The following is an 18010-nucleotide window of genomic DNA, read 5'->3' as shown; positions in this document are numbered from 1 at the left end:
ATCGGTACTAAAATACCACAATTGTTTTTTTTTTCTGTGTACATAGTTTCAGCAGGGTGGAGTTGCATCAGTTGCTGACCCATGGTCAGGGGTTGCGGTTCATTCGAGTGCAAAGCCAAAAAACTTGTTCTCTGCCGGCAGATGGACACTGGACACGGAGTCCTCTGGTTCCTGTCGCTTCTCGGGCTGTGAGTCACCTAACAACTGCACAATGATGTTGTTTTCCCCACCAAACCCGCTCAGCCCGCTCAGCATGTCTGGCTAATAGTTTTCATTCAGGCTCATGCACTGCACATTGACCACAGAACCAGAAACGAACAGACCAGACCAGACCACTTCACCCGGCACATTTGTCATTCGCTCTTTGGGTTCCCATTTTCTGTGCCATATTTCACAAATAATTTTTGGGTACGCACTAGCGGAGGATTGGGGATGTCTAAAACCCAAGTAAGTCAAGGGTAGTCACTCATAATTTTGCCTTTATTGACGACATGTTTCAAAGACGAGTGGCATTCCTCACTCTTGTGTTCATCTGCCATTTGTTTTGAGTGTTTTAATGATAGTTTCTGAGTGTGTGTGCTTCATCATTGTCGGGAAACTTATCTGTAACAATGTCACCCTAATTTACTAGACTTTTGTCTGCTCAACGTTCCTGCTAGCTTGGGCAATTTGGTTTTCACCAAATGCATCGTTGTAAAATGGGCTATAATATTATTTTTCATTAAAATATATCTTTTCTAGAAAATATTTGTACCAGTAACGTTAGGTTTAAGCTTTAATAGTAGTCATACTGAAAAGATAAATCGTTAATTGACTACCCATTATCCCAGCCAATATGACGGACAATTTTCAATTGAGCCACAGAATGCGCTGAAATAAATTGACCTTAAAAAAATATTTAATATGCATGTATTCATATCATTTTCGAATAAATTTACAGCTTAGAAGAATCTTAGTCAAAGTAAAAGTGTTAAGTCATGCAATATTATTGAATGACAGCCAGTCCGAAAAAGACAAAAAAATAAATGTACAACAAATATAATGCCGAAACAAAATAAACAAGCAAAATATTTGATTATTTGTGAGAATAGTGAATAGTAAGTTGTGAAAGCGAAAAGAAGAAAAATCAAATTCAATAGTTTTGGTCATCAATCATTTTTGGAGGAGACTAAAAAATATATGTATATTCAAGCTGAAAGGTTATTTCTTTGCCGTTTATTTGGCCTGCCATGAAAATTGCACGTATTTCATTTAAATACGTATATACACAAAGACATTTTCGGCTCATTTTTGTTCGAAGCAATTGCTGCAGCAGCTGGACAAACATGATAAGGAGATGGCCACCAATCGAATCGTTACACGAAAGTCGAAAACTTCTATGAAAATAGTACAAAATAATTTACACACATGTGTATGCACAGCATGCGTAAAGAAAATTCAATTCTGCAATTTACATCCGAATGAATCGACTGAAGTCGAAAATTGATTTTTATCTTTTGTTCTCAGTAAATTGGTAAGAGAGAAAAATTGCTTAGATTTGCATATTATAAAATGAACTTTAACTTGCAACTGCTTTGGCAAAATGTGTTTTCTCCTTATTTTAGGGGCACAACTTGTGGACTTTAAGTCACCGAAAAATAGGACAATCCTAAATTGTGAGCAATATTAAGCCGCTTTAAATAAATTGAATACCAATTTTAATATTGAAAATTAAAAATAGAACATCAAGTAGATAGAAAATGTGTAAAATGGTAAATTAGATGAATTGGGATAGCAAAACCGAAAAACACTTCTTTAGCATCACTCTTATTACGGGTTTTGTGTTCCAGGCTGCAGCTGCTGTCGTTTTGGTGGTGTCATGCAAAAACTCAATAAATTTTGCGCAAACGATTTATCATGAGCTTGATTACGAAAATGCAGACACAATCATGGGTGTGTGTGCCCCACACGCACACATAGACACACTTAGACACACACATAGACACCCATGGACACAGTTGCATGCATAAAATAATATGGCAATATTATAATAGACATACAACAATGGAACCTCGCCTTTGGCTGCCATTTTTCACATGTCAGGGCATTGATTTGCAGTTGTTACACAAAATGGCGGCCGGGTACCGTTAGTAACCCACTAATGGTTTGTTGCCATCCCCTTTTTCTCTGTGTGCGTGTGTGTGTATGAGTGTGTGTGTGTGTCCCAAAACCATTTACTGGGTTCAAGAAAGGTTGCAACTAAATTAGCATAAATTGTGGCATGAAAATCGACATCAGAAAATGGCCTTCGACTATACAATGTGAAGTGTCGAGTAAATGTTTGAGCAGAGCCCTTATCACAATTGAACATTAACAGGTTTCGCTTTGATTTATGAATCACGCTGGCAGGCTGCCTTCAATTGAGTGGGTGGAATACAAATTAATAGATTAATATTTTATAATCGAATTTCGTTCGTGATTTGCATACTTGTTATGTCCTCAAGCCAAAGCCAAGACATTAGAGCAATCTCACCTGGAGGCTGTGCCTGAAATAACTAACTGCCCTTTGCCGGCACAGTCCGTCAAACATTTTCCATTAAATTTAATTTACTGCCAACGCTCCTCACCTCCGCAACCTGACAGGACCTCATCCAATGCATCTGGATGTCAAAGCGCCAGCCAGAGCCGAACGACATCCAAGTGCAAGTCCATGCACAGTAAATTAATTAACTTTATTGTCTGGGGCTGTCCGGTTCGTTATTTGATTAAACAGCTCTAACAGCATGTACACACATGCCTAAATGCATACATACAAATGTTCTTAGAAACAGTATATAGATTGCTCTATCAATTTGATGAGAACATTTATCATTTTTGGTTGCAGTTTTGAATCGAAACGTTAAAGTCTTTCCATTCTAATTTAATGGACTTAAGCTAATGGAGTTCGTGTTGAATTTTAAGAAGCTGTCATCATTGTCTTGAACAATATTAAATTCTATGCTAGGCTTCATTTATTTCATCAAAGATACTGTTATTAATGTTATATTTAATGCCTATTTAGTTTGAAATCTGCCCATTTAAGTCAATATTATAAGGTTTATTATGTTTAGATATGAAAACGTTAGAAAAATTTAAAAGGATTAAACAACAATTAGATTTAAAATTATAATAAGCATAGTAAATTTGTAAGTATACAAAATAATATTGTACATTATTGTTAAAATTATAACAATTGTAATTTATTATAATATTGAAATTATTTTTAAATATTTACTGTTTAATAAAAGCAATAAAGCAAATGCAATTTTAAACTGCACCCCCAATCTTTTTCTTTATACATATATATTTTTTTTCATATCTGCAACACAAAAAAAGATTCAAGATAAAGAAGAATACAATACATTAAGCAGTTGAAAGCAGAAGAATAAGATATTTCGATGAAAATGCGTTTTAAATTTTTGCTGAGCTTTGCGTGTCCCTTTTAACTTTCCTGTCAAAATAAAAAGTATGATTTTCAGACTTCATTTCGGCCACCGAATTGCACTTTCAGCCTCCGTCTTATTGATTGACTCTTTTATTTTTTCCTTTTTGTTCAACTGGTTTTTAAAAATTGATTCGTTGCAAAATAAGAATAGAAGTAAAAAGAAACTACCAATAAGATAAAAAAAAACTTTCTTGTCTAGTATAACTTTAAGTAAAAAAAATAATTTTAAAGAAGAATTATAATTGTGAGTCATTGTAATGTAACCTAGGAAAAGCAATGGAACTTTTTCTTAATAAAAAATGTATTAATAGAAATTTCTGAGGGGGCCCTTAGGAACTTCAATAAAGTCTGATAAATATTGTATGACGCAGAATTTTGTGACAAGTAACATAAATACAAATAAATCTAAAGATTGCGTGGGGTTCTTTGCATTCATTTCCGTTTGCAGTTGATAAGAAAGTAGATGAAAAGTAGATTCTCCAGAGAATTTATGTAGCGATAACCCTTTTAAAAGGATTGGTATATATTACACATCCAGTTTGTAAAATGCTCAGTTCAACTTCGGCCAGCAATCAAAAAAGTTCATTATGAAAGTCTTCAATTTAAATCTCTTAAGATTGTTGATGTTTTTCCTAGCGCTCAACGTATTAGAATTTGAGAAGGGAGAACCGATGTGGTAAATATCTTACAAAAGCGCAAGAAACGATAACTTTGGAAGCCGAAACTGTGAAATCATAAAAAACAGAATTGATTTAAAATAAACTATTTGTGATGTATAAATAAATTAACTCGCGGTGATCTCACCATTTAAAACAATATTAAACTACTTTTCCAAATCTGAAATGAGCGCACGGCGCAGTTACGTTGTAGTTAGTCAGTTACCTCACAACGGTTCAATTTCTGTGAAAAACTATTAAATTCTTAAACTTTTCTTTTAAATTATATTTTCAGTCCCCTCTTTAAGCAGTGCTCAGACCTAAAACATGATTATATTTCAACCACAACGACAACCACAGAGAAAACCTTAAAGTAAAGATTGGTACCCGACGATGCCGCAAAACCAAAGTTAAAAATATTAATAATATGCAAAACCTTTCCATATTTAATCAAAAACATTATTGATAATTGTAATCCCTTGTGTAAAATTGGCAACATAAATATACTACACTATCTTATGTGAACAAAACAAAAAATTTTTGATTTCGAGTTAGCAGGTTACTGTGCTCTACGGAGATCTATTTATTTAGGTATTTATAGCTAAGTTGTGAATAATAGCCGAAAAATAAATTAATTAACTAGCTCATTTACGCATCAGAACTTCGACAAGACCCGCTTGGGTTGCCTTATTTCGAAAACAAATATTGCCAGTCATTTCGCGTGAAACGTAACAAAAATTGTGTGGTCTTTAATAAAAAATCAAAAATATGTTTCTCTATACAATACTTGTTCGCAGTTTTTTTTTTTAAATTGGTCCGATTATTTTTTATTCAGTTTTTAAAAACTGATTAAGAAAATTAAATTTAAAGTAAATTATTTTGTTTTTAAATAAGAATATATTAACTGATTTGAACTTCCATTTTAGTCAAACGATTCTGTAGCTATTATTTTAATGTTTTCCATCGAATGCATTAATATCAACAACATCAGAATATTTTATGGGCAATGTTTTCACATAACACTAGCTTTGTTAAACTAAAAAAAAGGTTAAATCAAAGCAAAAAAAATGTTTTCATAATTTTTTTTCCTAGAACAGTGCACTGGTCTGAGAAATTCATATCAAATAAAAGGCAAAGAACCATCGTAAAAAAGACCAGTTCATTAGTAGTCAACACGAGCTGTGACGTATATTTATATCCAAACGCAATATTATTCTGTACGATTGCTTGGAACGCTTGTCAATCAAAAGCGCTTAGCAAACGAGTTCCCAGTTTCTTCAGAAGAGAATCTTTTACAGCCGAGTTCAAGCGCAATTAACTGCAGCTAATTGAACCTGAAATCGCAGAGAGATAGAACCCAGACGATGGGATTTTCACATTCAGTGGAGGGCAATACCACACGTTAAATCAATAATGCGGTTTTACCCGATCCGCAAAAACAAAAACACTGATAAGAAGCGATCGAGGCAGATTGGCAGAGTATAAAAGCGGATTGTTGTCACTGACAAAGGCATCAGTTCAGTTCTCACCTCTGTTCTACCTACTTTAAAGATGAAATTCCTTTCGGTTGCATTCCTGCTCGGCCTTTTGGCTCTGACCAGCGGTAATTATTAATTTATTAATTGTGTTATAGAAATTTACTAATATTGTCTTCCCCTTTAGCCACCCCTCTGAACCCTGGCAATGTCATTATCAATGGAGATTGTCGTGTTTGCAACGTCCATGGCGGAAAATAAGATGGAATTCGGCTATTAAGATGAAAATACATACGTTATGAAGCAATAAATAATGTCTTATCAATTTTTGATTGGACCACTTGAAATAAAATTCCCACGCTAATCTCTATGACAGCTGTAAAACAAATTCCGATTTAATCTCTGACCTAATTCCGTATACAATTATACAGTCAATCGAACATCTGTCGTTGGGCATTAACATTTCATTTCATTAATTTCTGGAACGGTTTGACAATATTGCATTTATATTCAAGGCCCAAATGGTTGGCTGATTTCGCTGGTAATGCTTGGCTGGGATTGCAGTTCATTGATTTGTTGTAAAATTGTTGCATAATTTCATTCATTTGTTGTTACCGCATTGTTGGGTGCTTTATTGTCTGGATTAAGGAACATAATGTACACTTAATATGCACATAACTGTTATGTTAATGTGCCAGTGAGACCCCTATTCCCATTCCCATCGATGGCGATTTTCCCCATTGCTCTACTGGTATTTGCATTAATTTATTAGCGTTTTCACAGAACTGAAAATGTGGCGCTTATTAAGGTTATCGTTTACTTTTTAGCACACATTATTCAATTCTTTTCAAAATTGGTAATAATGAATGCAATATAACATTGTTGGTTTTAATTTTGTTGTCATCGAAAATTTTAATTTGATTGTGTTCCAGATAATTTGAGAATCCAAATATGTCTTTTTATGCGTGCATAAATCCCAGCTTGTTTAATTTCGCGCTCATAAAAAAAATGTTAAATAATATGCATATTAACTGTTGAAAGTCAGCTAGATGAATGGTTTTTTAACTGGGCAATAGTGTTCTATAGAAATAATTAAAACACAACAAGGTCTATAAAAATATCAGATACAGCTATTATCCCCACGAAAATAAAATCAATATATGTTAACAACAATTATCTGGAGACTGTAACAAGTTGTATTTAAGAAAAGTATAATAACATTACTTACATATAACTGATTTATATATAACTGATCATATAATTGAAATACGAATTCTTAAAGTCCATATAGCTTACCTGCAAAAAAATAAAGAAAATAAATTAGAATGATGGCAATATAATTTTTCCAATCGTCAAGGTATTAAATGTAGGATTCTTTTTAAATATATTCCAGTTCTGCACGCGCTTCAATTGATTCACTCTGCAATTGCGAATGCAGATTTATGTCTCAGCAGCGCCAATAATCCAAATGCATTTTTGGTGGTTTTCTTTTTACTCTTTTGGCAGCAAACAGAAATTTCTTTTCACTTTTGCCACAAACAGAGTCACAAAGGAAGGCGTGCTGAGGGGGGGGGGAATCATCATCAGCCAACATGAGCTAGAGAGCGAAATAATTTCAGTACCCAAAAGAATCCCAATGCGCATAATTTAACTGAAGAGCCTTGCACTGATAATAATTTTCAAATATATGTCTATTTAAAAAAAAAATTGTATTTGCTTTAGTCTTTTGTTTTTAATTACTTATTTGTGTTTTATACAAAATAAATATAAATTTATTTTACACCACAGGAACGATTCGACCAACTTTTTTGTATAAAACCATTACTGTTTATGTTTACATAAACGACTTTGGATGTTAAATATTGTCGGATTGGATAGACATTCGAAGATCTTTTCGGTTAAAGAAATTCGTTAGATTTTATCAGGTGCTTAACATTGACTTTTAATCGCCTTCGGCCGGACCAAATAATGCCAAAACAAATTTTTTTCAGTGTGCTGTGCGGTTGTGGGAGTGTCAGAAGTTAGGGCGTTGACTGCATTTCATTTTGAGTTTTCAATAGCCAGCAAAATGGCAGCATGCTGTGCGGCTGAAAGCCGCAGAAAGGCCTAGATCAGGGGGTGTACGGGGGTGTATGGAAGCTGAGGATATAGCTTGGCTATCTCAACTTCAATACCCGCGGTGTGTGTGTGTGTGTGTGTGCTTTATCGCATAATCTCAGCCCCTAGGCCTTGGCATCATTTTGGTGATTTTTCTTGTGGTTTCTTTGGAGCTCTATGGCCCGATAATGATGTTAATGATGGGTTCGCTGATGTATTGCATACTTTTTGGCAGCCTGTGGAAACTGGATGGGCAAAACCTTTGCACAACTGAAAGGAAATTTTTATTTTTGCATATGGATCGAAATGTTGTTATCCTTTTTTATTTTTGGACTCTTTTTAGGTCTGGCTCTCAGCAAAATGTGAAGTTTATGGGAAGGCTCCCCAGAGAATGCTATAAACATTTTTATTGTAACAACTCGTTTAACGTTAAAGATAAAACACTAAAAACGACAAGCGAAAGGCAAAGCAGAACAAACAAGAGCAAAGAAAACTTCGACAGACCGACCACAACGCAACCCTCCTTTTGGCCAACCCGCTTTTTCCAACCTTTTTCCACTGCTGTTTAGCATAAAATTTACTGCACCAAGAAGCATTTGAACGTTGGCCCGGCCCGTAAATCCTACTAATCAAATTTATTACCCATATACAGGCCGACCAACCGCAAGCTATGCGACTCCCCAACTCCTTGTCTTTCTCTCAGTATAGCCCTCTCTTTCTGTTTCCCCTTTGAACTCCGACCATGTCTGGCCACTTCAAATGCCTTGGCAATATGCATATTAAATTTAATTAGAGCGACGGGTAAACATAAATTCATCCACAGGAATACGGAACCCATAATGACCGGACTTGAAAGGCAGCTTAGTGCTCAAAGCAAGAAATCTGGCATTATGTTTAGTGCTCTTTTTTATATAAAATAATTTAACTGAAATTATAACTTGATTTTATATAGAAATATTGATATAAATAATAAAATATTTGAGCTGATTATTAAATTTTAAATAAACATTTATAGAAAACTATTATATTTAAAAAAATATCAATTCAGTTATAAAAACAAAACATAAAACCTAATAATGGTAATTAGAATCCATTTTCTAGACATCAGTTCTTACTATATTTTGTTATCTTATAAAATCGAAGAGAATGTATGAATACTTTATTTCATTATAAAGCTAAAATTTAATGTAAAAATGCAATATTAGTTATTTAATTACTTTACACCCGCATGCCTTCTTTAATACTCCTTTAGGTTTCAGATCTTTATTTAAACATATATTAAATATATTATTAAATAATACTGCGCCATTACGCCTAATATTGGTATTATTAACAATTAATAGGCCTCTCTTATATATAGAACGAATCGTTTGGTTTATACACAAATATCCTTAAACATAAATTGCAGCTTAAAAGACCCCAAACGGTGGTGGCTTTTTTGGCTAATTTTGATTATTTTATGGAGCATTTGGGGTGTAGTGTTCCTCTGTTAATTGCCTTGCAGACACACAAGCTGGCTAATATACACACACGCACACCCAACAATTTGTTGTCAATTTAAATGGAGTTTGGTCCCAGTTCGGGGGATACTCTGATAGAAATTTTGCTCATTTTATGCTCTTTCCGGACTTGCCATGAATGTGACATTAATGAGCTCTTAGCTTATCCCACAGGCAAAAGGCCTCCAGTCGCTCCTGGTCACACAAGCTTTATGGCTATAATTTGTCCTTGGATTCGGATGGGGGAGCAAAAGAAGAGAGATTTGTAGTCGGAGGTGGTGCCCGAGTATGTTCATAATTAAATTGTTATTCGGCTGAGGAATATGGCCCTAAAACTGCCTGTTCATTTGAAGGTTATAAAAGGTCGCCCCTAACTCCTGATATCCCACTTATGTGGGTTTCACTGGGTGGGATTAAAAAATTACGTTTATGGCTAAATGGAATCCCCCTTTATGTGTGGTCATGACAACCTCTGTTGGCCACTATTCGGTGGCCTTCTCCCCCAAGTTCAACAAAAAGGCACTGCATGGGCAAGTAAAAGTTTTTGATTCCCCAGCAAAACTCAACGTAAATCCAGTCAGGTAAGTCAACTCAAAAATGAACTCTATAAACTTAAAATTAATTTCATTAACAGCATTTCCTAAAGGAATTTCCTGGAAATCCATTTTACTTGAAGAAGTACAAGGGGCGCCGGTTGTTTTGATTGTTTATTATTCTGCTGGAGGGAAAAGTTTTAGTTCTTATGTTATTAGACTTAAAAGTGGCTTATATAGTTAACAAAATTAATTAAAAGTTAATGCGGATAAAATAAGTCTCATTATTAAAATTACTTAGAAGTTGATGTGGATAAAAGAAATCTCATTTTTCAAAACCAAAATATCAATATAAGTAGGATTTTTTTACCTACGTAAGCAAACCTAAAACCAAAATTATAAAATCGAATAAAAAATTTTAATCTTATTATTGAAATTTCAAATTTGTTTATGGATATTTGGAATATGAGTAAAAGGTAAATTATAAAAAAAAACATGAAAATAAATAACAACGAATTCTAATCATACGCTGAGGGAGTCAATGAAGCCCCCCAAATCTCATTTAAGTCTTGTCGCACGCCACCCGAGACCCCCAGACCGCCCAATTTGCAGTGCCAGATTGAGATTTATATGCCTCATGGAGTGCATCTCATAAATCTCGATCCGAGGCCCACACTTACATGCTTGTTTGATGTCAACCTCAAATCTTCGGGCGGAAGGAGGATGGTGGAGTTGTTGGTGCCGCAAAACACCTCAATGTATCTATGATGAGCCGCAACACCATTCACATGCCGCCAATCGGTGCCTCGTTTTGGGGGGGCGGCGGCATAATCATGTGGCATTCGCCAGGGCGTTACGCAATCAACAAAAATATATATACACACGGCACAGGCACACGGTGATTTTATCTAAATCAATTCAATGAATGTGAATGCTCCAGCCAAATGCAGGCGGCATGCAGCCAACCAGATGCAGACAGGCAGAAGGAAGTAACGTCCCGCATGGGTTTCTGTTTCTGTTTCTGGATGATGCTGGCAAACAGACCTAAAAATACACAAAACTCGGAGATGGGAGCCGGGAGCTGGGAGTTCAGAATACTGGAATACAGTGTACAGGGTATATGGAATACAAAATACAGAATGCGGAATACGGAATACGGAAACCTCCCCTTGAAAGGCAAACACAATAACAGAGTCAGACTGCGATAAGAGAAACAGAAACTCAAATTAAATTAAAATCTTTCAGTTTCAATTACGAGTTTTTGTGTGCCCCACTTCACCACTTCCACAGCATACAAAACACAAATTGCATTCAAAATGCATTAAAAGCAATTTGCACGAAAAATTTACATAAAATCCAGGAGGGAGAAAGAGAAAGAGACTGCGACAGCAACAGCGACAGTACAAAATTATATTGCTATCAATTATAATGGCAATGACAAAACGCAAATGCAACACAAGGTGAAGTTGAAGGAACTTTTCACAGTCAAAACGAAAAGGGAGTGCCATAAGGGATGGCTGAAAAGAAATGGGTAGCGGGCTGCAGAACAAATTGGCAAGTGCAGAGGAAAAAAAATAAACACCAAAATGCAACACAGAAACATTCAGGGAGGGCAGATCATCTGCTTACAAATATAGAAAAAGCAATGCATATTCATTTGTGACGCGCAGAGACTTAGAGATGCAATCGTGAACTAGAGATGTATAAAATTTGACTTTACAGCAGTATTTATCCACAAAAAACTTTGTTTTAATCAAAACTTAAATTTAAAAGCTAACTATATAGTTAACATTTTCCACCAATTTATTTTAAGAAATAGTTATTGTATTTTTGTGTGTACATTAATAACTTTTTTATTATCTGACACAGAGAAATCTACTTTTTTAATTAAACCAGCAACGAAACTTTATTGGTTTTTTTGAAAGCGTTTTATTTTTTTCTTGATTTTTACCTTTGTCATTATAATATATTTCTAAAGGTGACTCCGACTTAACAAGCAATTAGCTTATCAAATTAAACAAAAAATAAGTAAAAATAAATTTACTTGATCATACTTGCAGCACTGTTATTTATTTAGACTGCTCGAAAATGTTGAATATAATTGTTCAAATACTTGGAGCTCCGTCAGTTTAAGTCTCGGACTTTCCTGCGATTCATGCTCTAACCCCATAATAAATGGAATCATTTATAAATCGAACAAATTATAAATCGCGGATCACTGGACATCCGGCAATGATCTTGGAAAAACTGGCACCCACAATTGGTTTACCAACGCTCAGCCCATAAACATATGTATGTTGGTAGGCGCCTTGGCAACCCAAGAATTCTTTACAAAGATTCAACGTATATAAATTCGCAAATGCCATATGTTAATGTCTGGAAATAATTTGAATTTTTGTAATCAATTAATTAACCCAATAATACACAATTTATTATAAAGTTTAAAATGTCAAGTACTTAAATGCGATTGCAATTTGTTGCATAAGCAGAATATAATTTTGGAACGGGTCCTAGCTTTGGCAAAGTGCAATAATAATATTGGGTTAATCCCGGAGTAATGAGTTCGGTAAATATATCGCTTAAACATTTTATCCATTCACCATCTCTAATTGAAATGCAGCTGACTATGCAAATTTGTTTTTGTTGACGCTGTTGGTGGTGCAACACAGACACGCTTCAAAGGTGCAACCGATTGCCGTTGCTTTTACTGTTGCTGTTGCACTCAAGGAGGAGGCATGTGGCGGTTAGTCCTCATCCAGAGAATCCCTATATGCGGAATCCTTATAGAAAGCGGTGTGGCATGAGGATAAGGGGCGGGCTAGCAGGCAGACTGGCGACGGCAGGGGCAGATTGGCAGGCCAGACAGATTGCAGTTGCTAGCAGCCGGCGCCTGCCCCGCCCCCATAAGCCCAGCCCGCCCATCGACAGCGACATTGTCGAAGGTGTTGGGATATCCCAGCAATGAAGGCTTTTGTCTCCTTCCCGCCATCGTGGCTTTATGCCCCTGCCCCCTGTCTGCCCCTCTATAGAACATTGAATTATTGCTTGCTGCATGCTACAAATCAGCCATAAAGTTGCTGCCATTGCTGTGGTGGTGTGCCACCAAATGGTTGCAATGCTGCAACACACAAGTGATATCTGCTTGGATAAATATTGTTCTACTTGTTCAACAGAATTCCGATTGATCTTTAAATTAAATTTGCAACCTGGTTTATAAGTTGCATTTTGTAAGCTATTGGAGTTGCCTACAAATGCTTACTTGGCATTTATATTTTGATTTGGTAATTGATGAAAGCAATTTTAAAGCAGAAATATATATTACAACAAGGATTAAATTTAAGCAGTCATTTCCTTTGCTATAATTTGAATTCATAAATAAGCTTTTTGTAAATTGTTTCTATACGCTGCATAACCAATTTTTGCAATTTTAATCAGACAGATAGTACTCTATTATAATGAAAATTATCATCATATTTATTGGTGTGGTTAAAATGTACTCTGAAGCAGAAATGTATACATACAACTTAATAATGGTTGACTCTTGTGCAATGTTTGTTTTTTCTATAGAGAAAAACCCTCCTTCACAAAAAATAAGTACACAAAAAAAAAACACGAAAATCTCAATTTCCAGTTTTTCTATTTTCTGCTCTTCTGCAAGTTGTTTCGCCATTGTGCAAACTTATTTCTTTTATCCCTCGCCATTTGCCGAGATTTGTTGAGAGAGTATATACTCAGCTAATTGGAGCGGAAAATTAGCAAGTTTTATTGATTCGCTGCACAAGATTTATTGTTCCAGGCATTCTTACAGTACAAACTCACCGAAAGGGATCGGATCAAGCAGTGGGCGAACCGGAGTGAAAAGTTTTGTCCGGCTTTAAAAGTTTGCGAGTGGATATAATAAAAGCTGCGCTTTAGAGAAAGCCAAATCATCCATCCATTCATGCATAGTTCGGATGGATAGATTTGCATCGAATAAATGTTGTGGAATTTCAGCAATGCACAGGTTTTAAAATGAGTTTTTTTCAATTTGTTCTTTCATTATTGTAAAAGCGGATTACAAAACATTTCTGAAAGCCCCCTCAGGCTCGGCTGTCACACCCAACCGAACATGAAAAATAGCCTGCAGCGATATTAAATTTTTAAACAAAAAAAAAAACGAAAAAGAGACAACTTCTCTTTTGCTAAATCGGTCATGATATATATACATATCCCTGCGTTCTCCATCCTCTGCTCTGGCTAAACAAAAATGCAACTCAGCAAAACAAAATAAAACTTCCATCCCTTTTTGTTTGTGCACCCTCTGATTTCAGATGTTTGGGTATACTCGTTCAGCAATTGCAACATCTTTGGAGACATATAACATTAAGTTAAATTAAATAATTTGGTAACAACGTTTTTATACAAGACCATTGAGGTAATCTTAACAGTTCTAGAAAATGCATACCATACATTTGCAAGATGTACATTTCTTATTAGCATGTGTCATTTGAAGAGTATCCAATTTGTACAAATAATTTTGTTTAACCATAAGTATAAATTTGAATTGAATGTGTCTTGGAATATTTATATCTCCCATCAAATATATAAGAAGTACACCATGGTCGAAACCCCATTGTACAGCACTTGTGCCGTCTTTTTTGTTGCTAAGTAATATGTATTTCAATTTGGCATTTGCCGCAAACACTCCAAATGCATTTGCCATTCCCTAGATTTGGCTCTTCCCTTATTTATGTGTGCTTGTGTATCTTTTTATTGAAACCCTGCATGGGGTGGAGATTTTTGAGTGGAGGGATGGACGTTCGTTGCCTTTTGGGGGTAAACTCCTGCCGGAAGCGTGGATTTTTAATGCATGCTGGCTTGCCTCACTTGTGTGAAGTTTCCTTTTGGCGCCGATGCGAACGTAGACACATGTTTCTATTTCTCTTACTCTATTTCCAAGCTGAACGGAATGCTTGTCCCGTGGACAGGGGGCGTGGCACACTTCTATTTTCCATTTATTTGTCTTGTACAAGTTAACCGCTGCCCATTTACTTTGATTACTATAATTTTCGATGCACAAGTTACGGACTGTTTTAATTATTTATGTAAGCATTACATTTTGTAAATGCCTAAAGGTCAATTACTAAAAACGCTTTAGGCCTATAGAAATATTATTATTTTTTTTACCTCTACTGCAGTAATACTTTTAATGACTTACAATAACTTCCCATTATTATTACAATTTCTTACAGGGCAAAGATTTTAAAATAAACACAGATGGTTGCGAGGAATTTTTAAAAATAAAGTTGATCTTTAATTAATTATTTATAGCTTTTATGCACAAAGATAAGAATTTGCAAAAAACATGCAAAATATATAGCTTCTTAGCAAGAACTTGAAATAAGAGCATAATAATAAGCATATAAAAAACCGTACCAATTGGACACTTGACTTCTGTCTTACCAAAATTTAAGAAAACTTTACAAAAACTCGAGTGCTACTATATATATAAATATACAGATTCTTCAAATCAGGTACAGTGAGCTTCTCCTCCATTTGACACTTTTACTGCTTGCTTTTCTTCACTTCTGTAGAGGATCCGCAAAAAAAGCCGGGACAATGGAGGCGAGTAAGTTGGGGAGAACTTAATCCTGTCGCCGAAGGAATGCCGTGACAAATAGTTTTCCCTGTCAGTCTCCGACCATACATATGTATATATATATATTACCGACGAAAGGAGGGATATGGGGGTGGTGGAGTATAGGTATAGCCAAACTGGATCACGTAGCGAGGCGCGATTTTGTCACTCGCAACTGCAGCTTACTTTCGACACGTTCACGTCGAATGCATCTGCAGCCAGCGGTCCCAAACCATCGAGAAATCCAGCAGACAGACATTTACATTTGGTCTGGTTGGGGTAAGGGTAGGTATGGGTATGGTCTCCCGTTTAGGAGAGCTCAAAAGATACGAATGTATCTGGGGGATGCGGCTGTTGCGTGCGTGTGTGGCCTGCAACGCCCCTGAAAACACTTTGCACACTGGATGCAAGTTGTGTTTACACTCAAATATTTCTCCTTTTATAGCAATGCGGTTGCTGCTGGGCCACACCTCCCCAAACCTAAATCCCAAATCCCCAGGCCCTCTCGCACCCTCGTCAAGATTGCCGGCGCTCGTCGTTAAAGTTTTTAGTGGAGTGTAATTAGTCTTTTCCATGGACTCTTCTCGTTTTTCGGTGTATTCCCCTTTTTCCCATTTTTCCTCTTTTTTTGTTGAGGGGCGGAAGGTCGGACGGTGTTTGAATAGTTTTGAAAATCCTTTGCGGCTAACACTAATTTGATGGTTTGGCGTGTTTAATTTTTTGGTCTCTGTTTTCACGTTAATTTTTTGGAGCGTCGGTCAGGAGGTGAAATCACCATAATGGGAAAATAATTGTTGTGGAAATACATTTTGTTGGCAGTGCTTGCGGGTAGCGGAGGAGAAGTGATGCGGTCCCTGATTGAAATAATTTGGAATTTAAACGAATCTCTTCAGTTACATTTTTTATAATAAATGGCAGGTCAAACGTTATGGAAATTATTATTTTGACAGCCAAAATGTATACGCATAAAATTACGAATAAGAGCATTACGTATATTGGAATAAACTAATTGGATTATTTATTATCAAAACCACAGTTGGTTAGGAATTATCAAAGGATTACAATTCAACAAATTAATAATGTTTTTCATGGTTGTGGTATAGGCAAACACTAAAATGGCCATAAGTTTAGCACATTGCATGTCTTATTGTTGTTAATAATATTTAGTGCTACACATAATCAAAATATCTTTACATTTCTTGTCTAACTAAATTGATTTCAATACGATTTCAACACTTGAGACACAATTCATGTTTATATTTTATTCCCATTTAATTTTACATGGTAATTGGTTACTTTGCCTGTAACTTATCTTTATACCAATTTACAAAACAAGCTGCCATTCTAATTTTTTTGTTTTTCAATTTTTTTCATTTTTCATGGTAACGTATCGATTTCGTTTTCAATTTAGCAGCAGCTGAAATCTAACCCAAAACAGTAACCAATTTGCTGCGTAAGAGAGAGTTCAATCGACATTTGGCTTTTCATTTAAACTTGAGCAGAAGTCGATGATGGTTACTGAGGAAACAATTGAATTCAATTACTTAGCGAAACTGTGTCGAATTCTGCACAGTCAAACGGGCAAAGACAAATATAGAAATAATTTTGTTCTTCTTGTCGATTTGAGTTGGTTAAGTGGAATTGAAGGAACGGAACGAGGAGCCTTTTTCTATAATCGTCACATGTGTGTTGTTGAACTGCAACTGTTGCGTTCGAATGGCAAACAGATAGAGATACATTTTTATCCGTATCTTTCGCACTAAAGTCATCGCCAGTTGCTGCTAAGAAATGCGCTTAAGCAAACTGTCAATTTCACTTGAACTTTTTGCTTCATTCCACTTGACTGTCTGTATCCGTAAGATATGCTCCAACTCAACCTCCGATTGCCTTCGCAAGCTCCTCTATTCGGCTCGTAATAAATACGAGTGTAATATAAAACTTTGATGGTAATTATTTTCCAGCACAACACCCGCATGGAATTCCCACATGGGAGGCAGCCATAAATTGAAAAACCGGGACGCCACACCCCATGCTCTTTCACTTCATCCATTCGTAAATGGGGAGAGCTGCTGCGAGTTGGGTGTGAAAAATGAAAAGCATCCATAATCTAATTTTATCATTATCACAGTTGTCTGAGCTAAGTGACGTCACACGCTGCATGTGCAAGAAATGTCTCAGCTGAGTGGAGTCTCAAATGAAATGAAATGGTAGAAATTACTAAGAAAGTGCTTGGAGGTTCAGGGTTAGTCATTTTGATACCCAGGAATAATTATCCTTAGGCAGCTTGAATATATAAAAAATAAATATGAACTTTACATTAAGCCCAATGGATTTTATTTAATTGTTTTGTATTGTCAATTTAAATTTTCTTCCTATGGAAATGTATTTCTAACTTTTTGAAGGTTTTCTTACGCAAAGATGAATGTACAAAGTGACATCGAATGTTAATTAAATTATTGTCAAACAGTTTTGTTAATATTTGGCTCCCTTTTAATTTTTAGCTAAGTAACTTTTGCTGTAAGTTTTCTTCATCTTGTTCTTATTTTCAACCCAAATTCAGCTAGAAGTGCATTGTTAGCATTTATTTAACTCTTGAACCTACAATTCCATTTCACTTGCACAACAATTATCATACCTTCTGAACACTTAGCTAAAGGATATTAAAGTGGA

General features: G+C 35.5%; 2 protein-coding genes and 1 long non-coding RNA gene across 3 annotated transcripts in view; 2 read left to right on the top strand and 1 right to left on the bottom strand.

Annotated features, from left to right (window-relative positions):
- LOC108141812 (semaphorin-1A) overlaps positions 1 to 18010 on the bottom strand; it is a 140450-nt gene that overhangs the window by 79519 nt on the left and 42921 nt on the right. The window lies entirely within an intron of this gene.
- On the top strand, positions 3992 to 4649 carry LOC108141814. The gene is made up of 2 exons (XR_001774260.2): positions 3992 to 4139; positions 4415 to 4649. It is a non-coding gene; the product is annotated as an uncharacterized LOC108141814 (long non-coding RNA).
- On the top strand, positions 5595 to 5982 carry LOC108141813 (bomanin Short 3-like). The gene is made up of 2 exons (XM_017265390.1): positions 5595 to 5722; positions 5782 to 5982. Exons 1-2 carry the CDS (start codon positions 5671 to 5673, stop codon positions 5853 to 5855), a joined length of 126 nt encoding a protein of 41 aa, XP_017120879.1. The 5' UTR covers positions 5595 to 5670; the 3' UTR covers positions 5856 to 5982.

This window comes from Drosophila elegans, unplaced genomic scaffold, assembly GCF_018152505.1.
Source record: "Drosophila elegans isolate 14027-0461.03 unplaced genomic scaffold, ASM1815250v1 contig_814, whole genome shotgun sequence".
In the NCBI taxonomy this organism is placed as follows: Eukaryota; Metazoa; Arthropoda; class Insecta; order Diptera; family Drosophilidae; genus Drosophila; species Drosophila elegans.
This window is presented reverse-complemented; position numbering and strand designations above follow the sequence as displayed.